The sequence below is a fragment of the Heliangelus exortis genome, chromosome 6, assembly GCF_036169615.1.
Source record: "Heliangelus exortis chromosome 6, bHelExo1.hap1, whole genome shotgun sequence".
Lineage (NCBI taxonomy): Eukaryota > Metazoa > Chordata > Aves > Apodiformes > Trochilidae > Heliangelus > Heliangelus exortis.
Window position 1 is genome coordinate 31,862,517 of NC_092427.1, and position 17,948 is coordinate 31,880,464.

Here is a 17,948-nt window from a genome sequence, read left to right on the forward strand (position 1 = left end):
ATCACTCTGACAATGACAGAGGCTCACAGCCCCAAGCTGTAAATCATACCCTGGTCTCCAAGAACAACAGGTCAGCAGCATCCCAACCAGAGGCTACACAAAGTGGGAACATCCCATGCAGGATCCTATAGGAGCTGTATGTCCTCAAGGAGAGCTGCTGCCCTGCCAAGCTCTGCAAGCAAGTGTGAAAGGGGCCAGGTCTGTTCCACACCCATGGCTACACCACTTGTTAGTGCTTATACAGTCATGCAGAGCCCTCCCGATGAGGATGGGGCAGCTGCGTGCCTCCGGAGGGCCTTCAGGCTCTGGAGAGGGGAATCCAATCCCATGCACCCTGCAGAACCGAGCTGTGCCGCACCACCGGATCACTGCCCGATTCGCAGCCAGCAGCAAACCTGGCCGTGTTGTGACATTCACAGCGATTAGCACAGAGCAAAGAGGCAGCGGCTCAGATGCCACCACCAGCTCGGCTCAAGTTTCCCCCCGTGAAAAAGCGAAGGAAGTGTGGCTTCCACACACCCCTACCCCAGGTCACAGTGCACGTCCTAATCGCGAGGCAACCCGAGCACACTAGCAATGTGAAAAATCAAAATAAAAATGTAAGGAGGTGAATTAAAGTCTCTCCACTGTCCCTGTCTAAAGGCGACTGTCACTGCAGCACGACCGCCTGCGCTGCGAGCCCGGACACCGGCTGCGCTCCCACCCGGCTGTGAATGACCTTGCAAAAGCAGCCTGCAGGGAAAGCCACCCTGCACCTCGTCTCCACCGGCTTTACAGCTATCAGTGGATCATCCTGCTATAAAAATAAAAGTGACTTGGCCTAATGAAGCTGTAACAAGCGACACGAACCCTCCAGCCAGCTTAGACACAGGCATGAGTGTGCCAGCAGAAGCCCTGTGTGACCCTGCTCTGGAGTAAGTGACAGCAGTGGCACAGATGTGACCAGCACAGGGGTGCTGCCTGCAGCCAGGGTGAAGGTCTGGCCATGGCACAGCCCCAGCCACCACTACCTACTCAGCCAGGGCTGGTTCCCAGCCCCAGAGTGGCAGAGGGAGACAGGCAGAGCTTGTCCTTTTCCGGAGAGGTTTTGCAGGAGGGCCTCAGAAGCAGCTGGGCTAGCACGGAGCAGGGGTGCAACGGAGGCAGTGGTACAGCTTTGACAACAATAACCACCACTGCTTCCCTGTGGAGACACAGGAGCTCAGAGGCAGGGGCAAGGAGGACAAAAGGAAGAACAAGGCTCCATACTGGGTAGGTCAGGACGCACTCAGACTGGCAGCACCAGTTGATGCTGCCTGTCCTTTCCCCCATCCACGCTCCTGTCCCACCTCCTGTGTGACAGCACAGCCACCACTGATGCCTGCCTGCAGACTGGCTCCTGCCCTCGCTGCAAGGACAGCTCAGCAAAGCACCTGTGGAATGTTCAGGAGCACTGGCAGAGACAGGGGCTCCTTCACATGCCACAACGTGGACACAACAGGACAGCAGATGCCACGTCACTGTGGCTCTGGGCATGAACCACAGCACCTGCCCCAAGGTAACCTTACTGCTTACTAGGAAGGGAAGTTTCCTCTTTATGTTTAACTCAGAGTTTTGGGGTGGAGCAAGGTCACAGCCTGACGCAATCCCTAGTTCTGCCAACCCTACAGCAAAGGAGCTCACAACAGCAACAAAACTACACCTGGAAATTTTACTGTAGAAACATGAGCTGGGAAAAGCCCAGGGTGAAGTCACCAGGCTAGAAATCAAACCCAAACATCATTACTAGTAATTAATGGATTTTGGCTTGGACTTATTGACACACAATACAGAGGCCAAAGTTGTCCCTGCTGGAGTAACTGTACAGCTGCACTCACAATTATTTCCCTACCACCTTTTATTATTATTGCAAGCTTCGGGACGTCAGCTGGAGCCCTGCCACAGCCTTTACGAATGTCACATCCCAGGCATGTAGAGACCACCACGTGCCCCAGCCTGTGTGCACCCCACCAAGCTTCAGTGAAGTCCCTTCCTCTAGCCCCAGGCTCCCTGCAGCATGTGCTCCTCTGACAGCAGCTCCTCACAGTTCTGATTTGAACAGGAAAGGACAAGACCATAAGAGCCTGGGTGTGCACACCATCCCTCCATCACATGAGTTTGGCTGAGGAGGTTATTTTAAACGCAGCTGTGGTGACACACTCAAAATAACAAGAGCTTGCAAATGGATGAGCTGCAAGCTGACCTGATAACATGCTGTCAGCCCAAAGTCACAAGAGGGAGGGGAGAATCAGACAACTGTGATTTGCTATTGTTTGCTATGCCATTGCAGGGAACAATTTCCCTTCTTTAGGAGTAGAAAGGATAACATTTTTTTCTAAACAAAAGCTGAGTTCACACCAAGTTCCTCTCTTGCAGCTCTGGTGTTTTCGACTAAGGCTAAGTTAACAAGCGAGTTAACAACAATGCAAAATAAACAGATTTAAAACCCAATATACATTTCAAACTAAGGGTTTGTAGCCCTTCAAAAAACCCTAAGAATCCTTCAACAAGATCAAGTACATTGATTCAAAAACAATCAGCTGAGAGTGCCTAAAGCTGCTCTTACACCTGGTAGCTAGGTACAAGCTCTTGAGTTTCAACAGCAGGGAAACAACCCTCACTTACATCAGCTCCAGGAAGCAAGTGGTCGCAAGTACACTCAGACACCCAGACAAAGCAGCACCCAAGGTCACCCCCAACTTCAAGCAGAGGGTCGTGCTGGCCATGAGAATAAGTCCACAAGAACAAGACAACGCAGAGACAGCTTGGCTACCACAGAAATGCTGGCAGCACAGAGACCAACAGCCTGGCATGCTGCTGTGCCACGCCGTTGCCGCTTCCTCTCTGCTCCAGCACACCGTCCCGCAGAACCACGCTTAAGGTGCAAACACAGAGCCACAGCATGATGACCAATTCCTCTTCTAATCAAAACACCAAAGTTTTAACTTGGCCACTCAAGTCAAAATGCAGTGAGAAATCAGCCACTGTGGGGATGTGTCAGCAAATTCCACCTGCATCCCAGGATTACACTTGTGCCCGGCCTTTGCACTGGGGATGGACATTTCCATTCAGTGGCTGCAGCGCTGAATTCCACACTGAGCAGAACAGGCATGAGAAGCACATGGCTGCCCAAAATTACCCTTTAACTATGCACAGCACTGCCATGCAAGAAGAGCAGGGCAGCTCTGGCACACAATCCCATTCACAAGGTGGTGTTGAGGAAGGGAGGCAGGCAGACTTCACGGGCACTGGACCAAGCCACGTACTTTCTCATCATCTGAGCTATGGGAGCAGCTGTACTGCAGCACAAACTGGAGCAGGAAAACAAGTCTGGGTTAACAGCAGCCAGTTAAGCAGTTATTGGTTTACAGCCTTTCAGTGAGGAGGTCTAAAGCACCTCCCTGCAGATCTGAGTGACAGCAAACAAAAGAGGTAACACTCTGAATTGAGCTCCATGATGGGAGGAAAAGTACGGAATTACCCCATGAGACCTGCAGAGAGCTTGGCCACCAGCACAGGAGCCAATGAGGTGGTTAACACAGATCTGTCTGGTTTTAGGCAGCTTGGCCTCACAGCCTTTGGCACAGAAATAAAAGAAAGGTGGAAGACTAAGGATGAATAGTACAAGTATAAAATATCAACATGTAGAAGGAAACAATTCCCAATAAGCTCAAAACAGGCTGAGAGAGTTGGGGTTGTTCAGCCTGGAAAAGAGGTTTCAAGGGAGACCTTATAGCACCTTCCAGTACCCAAAGGGGCTACAGAAAAGCTGGGGAGGGACTTTTTACAAAGGTGTGTAAGGACAGGGCAAAGGGGAATGGTTTTCAGCTGAGAACCAGTAGATTTATGGACATATTAGGAAGAAATTCTTCCCTGTGAGGATGATGAGACACTGGCACAGGTTGCCCAGAGAAATTGTAGCTGCCCCCTGGCTGGAAGTGTTCAAGGCCAGGTTGGATGGGGCTGTGAGCAACCTGGTCTAGTGGGAGGCGTCCCTGCCCATGGCAGGGGGGTGGAACTAGATGTTCCTTAAGGTCCCTTCCAATCCAAACCAGTCTATGACTCTAGTATATCAATCCTTTGTCTGTTATCTTGAGACTTTTTTTATCTGACAAATATCTGGAACTGGAATAAAAAGCTCCCAGGTCTCTCCTTCAGTATGTGATGAAGACCCTTCCGTGTCTTGACTGGGGTGGGAAAGATTCCTCTGGAGGCACTGCAACCACCTCACTCCGTTCAGCAGTCTCCCTGGAGGCTGGGAGTGGAGCAAAAATAGATTCATTTGGGGAAAAACTGCCAAATACTCACATACTTGGTGCAAGGGATGAACCCAAGAAATGCCAAGCAATGGCACCCAGGCAGGCCAGTATGGCAGCCAAAGCCCCCAACCTGTGTTGGTGACCCAACCTCTCCATGCAGGCAACATTATCTGGGGACAGGAGCATTTGGCCCCCTCAGTGTCCTCCTTGAAGTGCAATCCCTGATATGCTGAGAAGGGCCTCAGGCATGACAGAAGAGCAGGAGAGGCCAAAACAAAATCATTTGACTCATACTCAAGTTAAGGGCTGTAGCACAAGAGCAATGCAAGGGCAGACAAGCTGCTAGATACAACCACTAAGAATCAAGGAAAAATTATTAGATTGGAACAAAATTATTTGATCAGAACAATATGCTGTTTATTCCTCCAAACCAAGACCACCAGACCTTCACACACATTGTCAGCAATAAGAAAGAGAAGGCACATCACTAGAGTCATGTAGGGAGGGTTTTGATGTGGACCTACAGGGCTGAACTCCACTGCCCATGAGATATCCACAGCCTGTCCAGGCAGGGAGGCAGCGGGCTGGCACAGCACTACAGGGCTTCCTGCTCCTGAGCCCTTTATTCTCAGGAAACCTTGTCTCTTAGAGACACTCAGGAAACACTCCAGGCTTGTCTCAACTTTCACCTTTGAGACTCATCAGCTCTTTTTTAGACCTTCATACAGCCAGACCAAGACCCCAGTAGAGGAATTAATAGCTGGGTTGCCCCAATGCCCCGCTAAACCCCAGCTCCATCCCGAATGCTGCTCCAGGTGCCTCTGGAGAGGCTGGCTGAGGAGCCAGCTCCTCCTCCTTCCTGCTGCGTGCCCGGGAAACACGCTCTGGGTCTTTGAGGACAAAGTCGCTACCGAAACACTTCGTCCCGCCCCGGGAGAGGTGGTCAGGACACAGTCCCCAGAACGTCCCGACGCAGGGCACCCCCGAGCCACCACCCCAGCCCCCCGGGGCCCGGCCCACCACAACGGGACACAAGGCTGGGCCGCGGCGACCTCCGCAGAGCGCTGGGCTTGGGCAAGGCGCTTCCTCGGGCCCGGCCCGGCCCAGGCTAGGGCCAGGGGGGTACTGGAGGAGGGCGGAGAGCAGGGAGGGCCGGGGGGGCCCCGGCGAGGAGGGGACGGGGAGGCAGCGGGGGGAGGCCGAGGGGCCCCCACGCCTCAGGGGACCCTGGGGCGGGTAATCGAGAGGACACGCACCCCCCACGAAGGGCCCCGCTCCTTGGAGGGAGGCACAAGCGGTCCCGCCCCTCCCGTACTCACCGCCCAGCACGGCTCCCGGGGGCCCCGCAGCTCCTCGCGCCGTCGCCGCACCGCCCGCCGTTACCATAGAGATCCGGGGCGGAGCCGACACCTAACTACACCTCCCGGCAGCCACCGCGCCAGTCGAGCCGGCGGGCAACACGGACTGCGCAGCGCCTCCTCTCGAAGTGGCGGAGAGACAGCCGGGGTGCCGGTGCCCGCAGGGCTGCGCCGGGGCAGGGGAACAAAGCCCCGGGATGCCCGGTAACACTGCCCGGGGCCCGGCGGGCGGGCCCGGCCGGGGGGCTGCTCAAAAAGAAGCGTTTTATTTAGTCTAAAGGCACTTTTCCAGGAACGGCATAGTACGAAGCCCGGCGTCAGCCCTCAGCGCTGGTGGGGGGTGGCAGAGATGCCGGGATCGGGGGTCCCGGGGTCCTTTCCCGCGCCGCCCCCGCCGGTGCTGCCCAGCGGTGCGAGGAGGCGGAGGAGCTTCTCGCAGTGCCGGGCAGACAAGGGGCGGGGGCTGCCACCAGCAGCAGGCTGCGAGTCGCTTCTGCTGGCCAGTGCGGCCAGCTTCTCGGTAGCCCTGAGGGACAGCAGGACCTGCGGAGCAAAGAGAGGGACAGGAGTCATCCGCCAGCCCGGTCCCCGCGGCACCGCCGGGTCCTGCAGAGCAGCCGAGCTCCCGGTGCGGTACCTGCTGCATCCCGGGGTGCTGGCTGAGGGACCGCAGCGCCGCCAGGGCTCCTTCCCGCACGGTCTCCCGGGGGTCCCCGCAGGCCACCTCCAGCAGGACGTGGGGGGCCCTGCTCTCCATCAGCAGCTCCCCTAACTCGCCCGAGCGCCAGCACAGGTTGCCCAGGGCGGAGGCCGCGTTGCAGCGTGTCCGGGCCTGCCTGTCGCTCAGCAGCCGCGTCAGCCTGGGCACGGCCCGGCCCAGGGGTCCGGCCGGGGAGGACTCGTGGTAAGCAGCGTTGGCCACCGCGAAGCTGGCTGCCCGGCGCACGCTCTCCTCCCGGTCCTCCAGGCACCCCAGCAGCCTCTCCAGCAACCCGGGCTGGTTCTGCAGTGCCTGGGGAAAGCCATGGCCATGTCGAAGGAGGTTGCCCAGCAGGTTGCAGGTTTTGGCCCGTATCGGGTGTTGCTGGTGGCCGAGCAGGTGGGTCAGTGGCTGGTCAGCCACATCCGAGCCCCTCAGGATCTTCTGGAGAAAGGGCAGGTGCTCTGGACAGGCCCGGGCCACATGGGTCAAGAGAGACAGGAGGTCAGTTGTGAGCCTGACGTTGTCTGAAAACAAGGCAGACGACAAGAAGGCAATGATGTGCTCTGAGGCAGCAGCTTCCCTCACCATTTGGTCTATGATCTGCTCATCAGACACAACGAGGTGGCACAAAAGACTCATAGGGAGCTCGGTGTGTGAGAGAGGAAGATGGTGAGAGCAGACCTAAGGAGAAAGGAGAGAGCAGTGCTGAGTGAGCTGTCCTGGGCCACAATATTGTGGGGAGAGAAACATGGGGCTAAGAGGGTACCTGCAGTAGCTGTGCAGGGATCTGGCTGTCTTTCACAGCTTCTATGACCAATGCTAAGGTGTCTCCATCCACATCCAGGGCAAAAGGGAAACAGAGGAGCTGGCAGGCCTGAATCACCACAGCTGGGACAAGCTCAGGGTCCCCATCCTCTCCTGCTTGCCTGAATTAATTGGACAGAGAGAGCTTAATACAGAGGTGATCAGAACATAAGGGCAAGGGGCAGAGAGCATTCCCCACTCCAGGTACTAAAGAAAGGCTCTGCAGGTGAGCTGTGCCCTGCCAGTTCCAGGTCAGGAACTTCTCAGCCCTCTGCATGCCTGTGGCCCTGATCACCAACCAAGCTCTGCCCATTTTAGCCCTCCCCATAACTCACGTCCGTGCCAGGCACGCCAGGAAGCCAGGGGACAGCAGCCTCTTCAGCGTCACCATGAGGACACCATGGGGCTGGGTGAGCTGAGGCAGGCACCAGTGGGACTCATGAGTGAAGACGAAGAGGGCCAAGCTGAGGAAGAGCAGGGTGCCTGAAGGGGAATAGCACAGCAGAGGGGTAAAGCTAGAGAAGGCTGAAAAGTCTCTTTGCTGATGCTTGTACTGCCTCAAGGCTGCTCCAGGATTGCTTCTGTGCTTCCCTGCCCAAGACTCAGGCCAAGCTCCACTCCTGGTAGTTACATCTGCCAGGGTGAGTGCTCCCGTGCAGCAAACGCTCTTTCTTGTTCCTCCACAGTCAGCTCAGCTGAGCTGCTGCCAGCATGGACCAGCCCAGCCTGCTCTCCCAGAGGACAACAGCAATCCTAATTAAAAGCTCTCTGAGCCCCTCTGGCCTCAGGAACCAGGTGCTGCCAGGGGCAAGTCTGAGGAGGACGTGGAGCTGGGCCCAGGACAGATGTCCTGCTGTCCCACAGCACCTACCTGAAGGGGAGAGGAGGTTCCAGTCTGGCTCTGCCATTGGGTGACCTTCCCCGGGGGAGTTTCCTTCCAGTGCTTCCCTGTCACTGCCTGCACAACACACTGCAGCAACACGATGCCAGACCACACTCCACAACTCTGAGGTAGCAAAGCTCTGCTCCATGGCTACATCCTCCTAGAGGTGGGAAGGCAGCTGTCAGAGGGCTTCACAGTTGTCCACAGCTCTCCATGGTTTTGGTCCATGGGTGGGCCAGGCCCATGGTCCTGGGAAGGTGAGGGCTGGACAGATAGGGCCCAGGGGGAGGAAAGGGGTCCAGACAGATGGCAGCCCTGCTGTACTTGCTGCTGGCTTCAGTCCCAGGGCATCTCTGCCCTCTCTCCAATGTGCCCAAGAATCACCCCTCCCTGCCCACTACTCTCCCACTAACCCTCCAGAGCTCCACAGACAACTCAGGAACACTAGGTGATTGTCATGGGGTTGCACAGCTCAGCCAAAGCTGCCCACTTTCCTAGTTTGCCTCAGCCTCCATCCATTTTCAGACCTTTTTGCTCCCACACCTTTTGGCAGGGACCAGGGAAAGGGAGACAGGCAGACTGGTACCTGGGCAAGGAGCTTCAGCAGGAGGAAAAAGAGCCCATCATAGAGACCAGCACCCACTGGCAGGGGGAGCTGCAGCTGCAAGAGTGGGGGACAGTCTGGAGTGAGGTGCTGTGTCTGAGGGCAGTGGCACCACAACTGCCCCTTCTGAGCTCCACAGTGGGGTGAGAGCATGGCTCCCCTGCTCCTCTGTCCCCATCTCATACCTCTGCAGGCACTGTCAGAGCATTTGTCACCACTGGCAGGATCTCTTCTCCTCCAAGCTCCAAGACAACCCCGTGCTGACTGAGCTGTGTCAGGAGGAATGCTGCAGCACCCTGTAGGACAGGAGGAGCTCAGCACCTTGGAGACTTTTCTATCTGCTCTCTATCTATCTAGTGCTGAGCCTTCATCCCTCAGTCCTGGGCAGGGACAGCCAGGCTGTGCCTGCCCCCATCCCACCCTGGGTGAGCAACATCCCAAATGGGATGTGGGGCTCTGCAGGGTTCTCGGTGGCAGTTCTGGTAGGGTGGGTACTTACCACAAGGGATACAACAGGAAACTGAGTGATGAGATCCACAGCCAGGGTAACCACCTCCTCAAGCCTGAAATACAGGGACCAGGAGAGGGGCACAGTGTTCCCACTACTTCACATCCCACAGAGCAGCAGCATCCAAATATCCCCAGGGCTGGAAAGCAGACACCTTGCAGGAGGAGCAAGCCTCAGTTCACAGCACCTCCTTGTCCACACTGGCTCCTCACCACACCCCCAGCACCCACCCACACTGCCAAGCACTCTGCTGGTGTGTCTGGATCAGAGGGATCACTGGGAGCAGAAGCCCAGCTCTGGGCAGTGTGTGAGACAGAAGGATTTTTAGAGCAAGACATGTTTCTCTCCCACCTATGAATGAAAGCAGGTGCTTACCTGGGAGGGGGGGCCTGGAGCTGCAGGGTGAGCAGGGCCAGCAGGTACAGAGAGGCCTCACGGGCTGCCTCCTGGGCCACCTCTGCCATGGGGACCTGCCAAGGGATCAGGAGTCACAGGGGGACAGCAAGGCTGGGAGAGGAGAAGAGCATGTTTCTAGGTACTGGAGAACTGCAGTCTCCAGACTAAGCTCCCCAAACTCTTCTCCCAACATGTTCCCAAGCTTGATCTGAGCAGTGCTCAGAGGAATGTCAGTCCTACCTTGCCCTTCAGGTGCTGCATGAGGGAACCCCACAATTGTTGGCTCCTTCCCAGGTGCTGGCACAGGCTCAGGCTGGCATGGCAGCCAGCATAGAGGATCTGTGAGGCAGAGGAGAGAGATGCATACCAGGCCCTGGGAACAGGGATGCAGTGACCAGGCCCATCCCAGTCACACCCCATGGCTACCATGGTCTCATTTATCCAACACCTGACACCAGGGACATGGGAGTCATTGAAGGATAAGACCACAGTTTCCCTCTTCCTTGTGCTCTTTACTCCCAGCCAAAGGCCCAGAGATCTCTAGGCACAGCCAGATAAATGGATGGATCCATTACCTTCAGCACGTTCAAAGAACAGCTTGGGTGCTCCAGTCTCCCCAGGAGTCTCTCAAGTTGCTGGCTCTCTCCTTCCATAAGCTTTCCAGCTACCTCTTCAGCAACCTGCAGAAATCAGCCTGTTTTGCACCTGAAGCACTGCACAGACTTCAGAAATTTAATGCAAGCAACAAATAAATCAAAGAAGACATCTGCTTCATACATGTTGCCTGTGTTCACAAAGGGATGCCATCTGCCATGATCCAGCATGACTTTGATGCACCACCCCAAAACTGAGATGAGAAAGGTGAGATTCCTCCTCTGCTTCCCTCCTTGTTGACTCAGGGTTAAAGGATCAAATGTAAATCTGTAGTTGTTTTGTCTCCTATCATCCCTTCAATTTCAGATTTCTGACAGCTCATATCACTGTTTTCATGTTTTCTCTATATTGTCTAGTCCCTTATTTAGTCCATCCCACAGTTCAGATCCTAAGTGTGAGTCTCAGAATTGATTTTTGAGTCCTTGGACTTCTGAAGCTCAGCTATTGGCTGGGAGCAGCCTGCAAATGCCAGCCCTGTGACCCCTGCAGTCAGAGGACCCCAGCCCTCCACTCTGCTGCTGTAAAAGAGATCCTTAAGGACAGGACTGCTGCCCTTGTGGGGACCACACCTCCTCGCCCTGCAAAGAGAGATGGCCTGACCTGCTGCTTGGCTTCCCGACAGCCATTCCTCTCCAGGGGGATGCTGCAGGCAGCAGCCAATGCAGCCATGAAGATGTCTGCCACACATGGTCTCTGGTCTTGGGGTGAGTTGGCCTCCATTGCTGCACCTGCACAGGAACAGAGCTCAGGAGAAATGTGCAAAGGGACACTGAGAAGCATCTTGATGGGGCTGGAGGCCAAGAGAGGAAAAGTCAGGCTTGTGACATGAGGAGGGAGAGATCTAGGACTGAGGGAGGGAAGAGTTCTGGTTAGCAGGGGTTTGGGCAGATAAAAGTCAGCCAGCTCCTCCAGCCCATAGCACAGCAATGGCAGTCAGTGCTCTGAGGGAGCCTAAGGGTAGGAGGGAGAGTGGAAACCCCAGGAAAAGGTGGCAAGCTGCCACCACTGGTACCTCGCAGAGCAGGCTGATTTGAGATGGATCCCTGAAGGAGTCTGTTCAGCAGGGGCTGATGTTCCTCTTGCAGGCTGACATAGAAGGAGGCAGAGATGGAAGAGGATATCTTATCCAGGTTCTCACAAAGCAAGGTGAAGCACTGAGGGGAGATATAGTAGTTACCACCTATGCAGACTGAGGGTGGGAGGGTAGAGACGGACAATGGGGAGAAGACTTTGGGGGAGATGGCAGAGCTGGGAGAAGGACTCATGCCAGAGTTTCAGGGACCTCCAAGTGTCCTCTCCAGCCAGGTCACTGTGTTGGTGGCACACACAGCTGCACCCTGGCTGAGAGAAGGGTATACACGGAGGCACAGCCAGGAAAGGTGTCCCCTCAGAGACCTCCTTTCTGCATGTGATCCCACCCCCAAAGCCCCAGTGGGTGAGAGCATGTCCTAACTAGAATGCATCAGCTCCTGACACACAGCCCCACAGAGTCTGTCCCTGAGGCAGAAGGGAGACAGGGGAACCCTTACCAGGAGGCTTTGATGGCAGAGTCTTTTCTCACTGTCGGCTGGCACAGCTAGCAGCTCTGGCAGCAGGGATAGGAAGCAGCTGGCACTCTCCTGAAAGGCCTGCAGGCTGGGGGAGGCAGCAGGGGCAAAGGAGAGCAGATAAACATGGCCCTTGATTGTTAGGACAGGATCTGGCTAGGGACCATGTAGCCCTGGCTAACGGAGCAGGCAGCATACACCAGCACTGTGAGCTGTGGCCAGCAGGCAGTACAACTGGCCTCTAGTCAGCTGTGCCCCTTAATTAATTCAGCTGGTGGGCAGTGCTCCTCTGTGAACACAGCAATACAGCACCAGGCACTTAGTCCATGATACTTCCCCACGGAGATGGCTCCAGCCACAGCTTATGAACACCACCCTCCCACCTACGGCCAGGTCCCCAGAATGGTCACAAAAGACCTCAGATTGGAGATGGTTGTCCCTACCTGTCCTTTTGCCCACCCGCCTCCAGGCTCCATTCACTGCTGAAATAAACTGTTGTCACCATGAGGAGGTCTGTCAGCACCGTGATACACCAGGGCTGCTGCAGGATCCAGAAAGAAACAGCAAGTGGGGATTGTCTGCTGGCCATCCCAACACCATGGTGGCAGGATTCTTCCCTGCCAGGACCTCCCCTGTCTCCAGGGTGCCTGGAAGATGCACCGGCCCTGTAAGTCAGCTCCAGGAGGGCAGCATGATCAGCACCAGCATTCTGCAGGGCTGTAAGGAGCCCAGATTTCCCTCAAGTCCTACACCCACCTGCTTGGTGCTACCACTCTCCAGGATCTGCTTGGCTAGACACAGCAGGGACAGAGGCAAATTCAGTTCTTGGCAGAAGTGGCCCAGAAGGTCAGAGTCACACTGGGTGGCCAGGAGGTTGTCCACAACACGGAGCACAGGACGGAGACGGGAGGCTCCCTCCAGCATCCCTTCCAGCACCTAGACACAGAGAAGCCAGAAGACCTCATGATCAGCAGTGGGTTTGTCCTCTCCTGCCATGGGGCAGCTCTTCAACCCATTCAGGCACAGGACAGCAGGGGAGCAGATGGTAAGCTAAGTGCATGAGATAGCTCCAGCTCCTGGAGAAGCAGAGAATTTTCTTGCTGCCTGGACTGACTCCACCAATGCTCTCAACCCAACCCTGAGAAAGAATGTGGCATCTATGTCCCCAGTTGTAGTTGCCTGGGCCAGCTATCACTCACCTGCTGAGTACAGTCTGCCAGACAGGCCTGGACACGGTGCCGGAGGGCCGGGTCCCTCAGGAGGCTCTGTGGTGTGCTCAGCTGCATGGCTGAGGGCTCAGTGGCCTTGATCAGGTGCTGCCACTCCTCATCGCTCTCTAGCTCCTAGCCACAGAGACAGGACTGGTACTACAGACCCTGCCTGCCCCAGGGTCTCTGTACCAGCCCCTGGGGACTGGGCCCTGCTGTCCTCAACACAAGAGAGCATCTTACCTCACTCTCCAGGTCCACTGTCTCGATGCTGCGCCTGCCCCGAGGCTCTGCCCTGCCCCCACCAGGCTGCAGAGAGGCCCCTGCTCCAGGAAACTCCCTCGTGTAGTCTCGAGTGATGCTGTCTTCCCTGGCCAAGGAACAGCACAATCAGTGAACAACCCTGCCTTCCCCTCTTCCTCCCATCCCAGCCTCAGCTCTACTTCACCGTGGGTTGGAAGGAGACTCCTCCAACTCTGCCATGCTGATCTTCCCTTGCAGGACACCAGGGTTCTTCTTATTGGAGGCAAAGGATGCCTCCCTCTTCCCAAGGGCTGCCTTCTCTGGAGCTGTTCTGGGTCTATGCCCAGGGCATTCTTTGCCAGAATCCTTCGTAGATTCACCACTTTGCTTCAGTTGGCCCCAGGTGATGGCAGAGAAGTTTGTTTAGGACACTGTTACTCAGACAGATGAGTCCCCTGGACCCCACCACCCTGAGGCCTCCACATCCTGCCTTATGTGTGGCTCACACCCCAGCCTGACCCTTCTGTCTTCCCCATCCAGCTCCCATTTCAGTGCCCCTCCTTTGCCCAGACTGTGGAATACAGTCAGGGTAATCGCACACTTTCCCCCACCTTTTTCTGTGCCTCCTCAACCATCTTCTGCTGGGCTTTTCTCAGGATCCTGGACTGGCCACTCTTGGGGGCCATGGAATGGGCTTGCTGCTCCTTCAGGGCCTGCAGCTCTGGGGACAGCTTGGTGGTGAAGGGGTTTGAGATCCCACACTCTTCTGTGTTATCAGTCACTGGGGAGGCAAGGAGAGAACTCATCAATCAGCTCAGTACATGAGGAGTGATTGGCTTTGGGATCCCTGGGGAACCCCAGGAGAAACAGAAGCAAGAAGAGGGGCAGGAGTTAGGGGACAGTGTGTGGAGAGAACTGAGAGGAGGAAAGCAAAGACCAGAGCAGTAAAAGTAGCATGGCAGTAGGAGGAGGAAATGGACCTGGTCAGCACTAGAAAAAGAGCCAGCACTCACCAGTAACCTGTCCAGCAATGAAGGGGTGAGAGAGCAGCTCTGGCCATGACAGGCGCTGTCGAGGGTCCTTCATGAGCAGTCCCTGCAGGAAGCTCTGCAGGGCAGCACAGCACCAGGGTCACCAAAACATGCTCTGCACTCACTAATAAGCAGAATGTACCCACCATCTCCCCCAGTGGAGGCACAGAGGAGGACTGTGTTCCCTGCCTGGCTCTCGGAAAGGAGTGGCTCTAGTGCTCAGCGTAGATGGGAAGACACTTTCCTTCCTAGCCCAGTAAACCCCTCCTCTGCTGTCAGTCTCAGTTTCCCAGGTTATGGACCACAGTGACAAGGGTTCCCTCCCAGGAGGGCCAGCTTTTATCCCTTCTCTATGTTCTGACATCCCCCCTGTTAGAGGACATAAACCTAGGAATGACCCACCAGGACAGCAGATGAGGCCAAAGCTGCTCCCACATTAACAGACCTCACCCCACCAAGTGGGCCTTCACCCTTACCTTGAAGACTGGGCTTATGGCCACAGGCCATTTGACTGGGTCCTTCACAATGAGGCTGACAAGCTGGAAGATGCTGCTGGTGTAGAAGGGAGGGGTACCCACAAACAGCTCATACAGGATGCAGCCCATGGACCACAGGTCTGCTGTGTGGTCATATGGCTGCTCCTCCACCAGCTCAGGAGACATGTAGAGCGGGGTGCCCTTGATGGAGGTCAGCACCATGGTGTGAATGCTCATGGCCCGGGCAAACCTGCTCAGAGCAAAGTGCAGATGAACAGTTCAGGCTGAAATGTCTATTGCAGCACCCAGGGAGATCCCTAAGAGTTTATCACCACTTCTTCCCTCTGGAGCTCACAATCCTCCTAATCCCTGTTCAGCTTCTAACTATGCAGAATCCATGTCCCCCTCCACACTCCCCCCTCCTCTGCTACAGCACCAAAACCACCCCTTGGCTGCCTCAAGTGCACATGTCCCCTTCAAGCTGGCCCCAGCACCCACCCGAAGTCACAGAGCTTGACGACACCATCTTTTCCCAGCAGGATGTTCTGGGGTTTCATGTCACGGTGCAGGATGCGGTGGGAGTGCAGGTAATAGAGAGCTGAGACAAGTTGGGCAGCTATGGTCTGGACCTGCCAGAGACATAGGAACCTCACCCATGGTGCACAGCCATAGGGTCCCTTACAGCCTGGATCCCCCAGTAGCCCCACTTCTGCCTTTGCAACTGTTTGGGGCAGTGGATAGCTAGAGCCATGGTTCCTTGTTCCAGCAGTTCCTTGGTGTAGGACAATGACCAAGGCAGCAGCCCGGTGCTGTGGTCCTTTGGAGAGGAAACCCAAGGTCCCTGCTGGACCCCACTGTCTCCCAGTGCAACTTGGGCCCTTCTCCATCCTCTTCAGAAGCTCTGCCAGGTAAAGCCCCAATGGCTGATGTCTCCTGGGCCAGAGCAAAGACTTGCTGCCTGCAAGCAGACAAATCCTGTTCTCTCCATGACAGTCACCTGGTCCTCAGGCAAACTCCCATCATCCTCCAGGATCTGGAAGAGCTCCCCCTCTGCATAGTCAGTCACCACCACCACCTGGAAAGAACAGCAGTATGATGAGATTAGGCATTCACCCATGCACATCTACAGCTGGGGACCAGGACAGAGCAGAGTAGGAAATCTGAGGGAGATGCTGGGGTGTCATCATGCTCAGCCCATCAGCTTGGTCTGGGACCTGGGATGGGAGAGAGCCCCTGTGGCTGCACTGCATCAGGGGCCTGGCACTTAGCAGAGGCCTCATGGCTGTCCTTATCTCAGACAGCCAGCAGAAACTAGGGAAGGGGAAAGGGAAGGACAGACAGGACAAGTCCAGAACAGTACTTCCAAGCCCTGTGAGTAAAATCACTCCCTTGAACTTCTTTAGAATCTGCTGCCCAACTTCTTTATTTCATGCCCCTATGTCCTACAGCACAATCTTCAGTACTTTCTTATCATACTCACTCCAGGACAGTTTAAATCAGTGAAAAGTCGGCCTCTTTAGAGATGACTGAAGAGTCACCCTCATCCCATAATCCCAAGACTCTCTTTTTGCATTACACACCCTCCACCCAGCTCCTTCACTTCTGCACACAACCTAGTGCACTTCACACAGCCCATTTGGTGCTGGCTCCCCACACAGCACAGACTGAAGGGTTCTCAAAAACACTGCCCAGGCCCTTGGAGGTGGTCACCAGCATCTCCTGAAAAACAGGTCTCTGCAACAGCAAGGGCCAGCCCTTGTTCCCCTGCCCATCAAGCAAAAGCATTCTCCCAACATAGTCCCTTCACCTCCTTGTCAGTCTCGAAGCTGTCAAGCATCTGGATGATGTTGGGATGATGGAGGCCTCTCATGATCTCAATTTCCCGCTGCAGGTTCTTCAGCTCCTTCTCAGATCGACCCACCTTGGGGATGAACTTCAAGGCCACCACCTTTCAAAGCAGGCAAAGCTGGGATCAGACCAGGCTCCCACTTGCCCTGGCAGAGGCTACAATTAACCCAAGCAGGATCCCTTGGAGTTGGGGCTTCCCCCATAGCAATACAAGTACTCACAGTACTTTGCACACTGGCATTTAAAGCAAGGAAATGTCACCAGTGAGTGCAGACAAAACCATGACTGCCAGAAACATGGGACAGGACCTAGGGATGTGGACAGCAAGCCTAACATGAGCCAGCAGCATGCCCTGGCAGCAAGTATGGCACAGCTCCTGAGCTGTATCAACAGGCAGGAATTGGAGTAAAGTGATTACTGCCCTTTATTTGGAACTCCTTAGAGCATGTTGGCAATATTGTGGCCAGTTTTTGGCCCAGAAAGACATCGATAGGCTGGAGTGGGTATAGGAGAGGCCACTGGGATGATGAGGGGGCTAAAGCATGTGGGTGGATGGCACAGGGATAACAAATTTAAAAAGGAGAGTTCCAACTTGACATAAGGAAAACCATTCATCTGACTATAGCCCAGCACTGGCTGTGGGGTGTTTGTCCTTGAAGCTTCACAGGATCTAAATTTAATGCTGGCCCTGCTCTGAGCAGGGGACAGACTGGAGACCTCCTGAGGTCTCTGGAACCTTTCAAACAACTCTGTGCCAGCAGGAGCTGCTGGGAATGTCAGCAGAAAAATGAATGAGTACAGAATCCCAAAGGCCTGGCAGGGCCCTGGAACCCAACAGCCTCCAGAAATGACTCCCCAAGCGCCACACAGCAGACCCCCGGGCCTCTCTCTTGCCGCCCCTCTCCTCACCTGGGCGCTGTGTTTCCGCCGCCCCTTGTACACGCGCCCGAAGGAGCCTTCGCCGATCATTTCCAGGACATGGTACTTCTCCATGGCCGGGGTGCGGGGAGGGAGCCGCTGAGCTGCCGAGGCAAAGCGGTGGGTGAGGAGAAGCGCTTCGCCCTCTCCCCTCCTCTCGGCCTCCAACTGCCACGGGGCACCAACCCCCAACACCAGCTGCGGTGCAGAGCGGGGCGACAGTGCAGGGAAGGCGAGGCTGCACCCGCCGCGATCCCAAATCCCAAGGGCCGGGACCTCCCATCCCTGGGCTCTCCCCAGGCCCAATTGTCCCCCCACAGCCCTCCCGCCGCGCTCCGTCCCTGCCCGCCGCCTCAGCCTCCACCGTCTCGCACCACGATGAAATCCAAGAGCTTTGCGGGCCCCTCCCGCACCTCCCGGGTGCGATTAACCTCTCCCCGCTCCGCTCCCGCCGCCACCGCGTCGCCTAGCAACGGTCCCCGCGCGTGCG

The 17,948-nt window shown here is 55.8% G+C and overlaps 1 protein-coding gene across 7 annotated transcripts in view; it reads right to left on the reverse strand.

Moving 5' to 3' along the window:
* STK36 (serine/threonine kinase 36) overlaps positions 1 to 17,941 on the reverse strand; it is a 38,556-nt gene extending 20,615 nt beyond the window's left edge. For 2 of the 7 annotated variants that reach the window (XM_071747689.1, XM_071747688.1), the window contains exon 1: positions 5,597 to 5,940. Coding sequence is in view for 2 of the 7 variants with exons in the window: in XM_071747685.1 (XP_071603786.1) it covers positions 5,960 to 6,178; positions 6,273 to 7,019; positions 7,105 to 7,264; positions 7,478 to 7,625; positions 8,014 to 8,185; positions 8,612 to 8,686; positions 8,815 to 8,925; positions 9,129 to 9,192; positions 9,513 to 9,607; positions 9,774 to 9,872; positions 10,109 to 10,213; positions 10,788 to 10,915; positions 11,200 to 11,341; positions 11,717 to 11,822; positions 12,178 to 12,275; positions 12,491 to 12,670; positions 12,934 to 13,077; positions 13,186 to 13,312; positions 13,391 to 13,572; positions 13,797 to 13,966; positions 14,199 to 14,292; positions 14,693 to 14,942; positions 15,191 to 15,321; positions 15,690 to 15,767; positions 16,500 to 16,640; positions 17,450 to 17,533 (4,050 nt within the window). In the remaining 5 variants the exon portion in view is untranslated. Of the gene's footprint in view, positions 1 to 4,669; positions 6,179 to 6,272; positions 7,020 to 7,104; positions 7,265 to 7,477; positions 7,626 to 8,013; positions 8,186 to 8,611; positions 8,687 to 8,814; positions 8,926 to 9,128; positions 9,193 to 9,512; positions 9,608 to 9,773; positions 9,873 to 10,108; positions 10,214 to 10,787; positions 10,916 to 11,199; positions 11,342 to 11,716; positions 11,823 to 12,177; positions 12,276 to 12,490; positions 12,671 to 12,933; positions 13,078 to 13,185; positions 13,313 to 13,390; positions 13,573 to 13,796; positions 13,967 to 14,198; positions 14,293 to 14,692; positions 14,943 to 15,190; positions 15,322 to 15,689; positions 15,768 to 16,499; positions 16,641 to 17,449; positions 17,563 to 17,832 lie in introns of those variants that run through there. The other 5 variants (XR_011726583.1, XR_011726584.1, XM_071747686.1 and 2 more) reach the window with 5 other exon arrangements.
* Between the last annotated feature and the right edge of the window lie 7 nt (positions 17,942 to 17,948).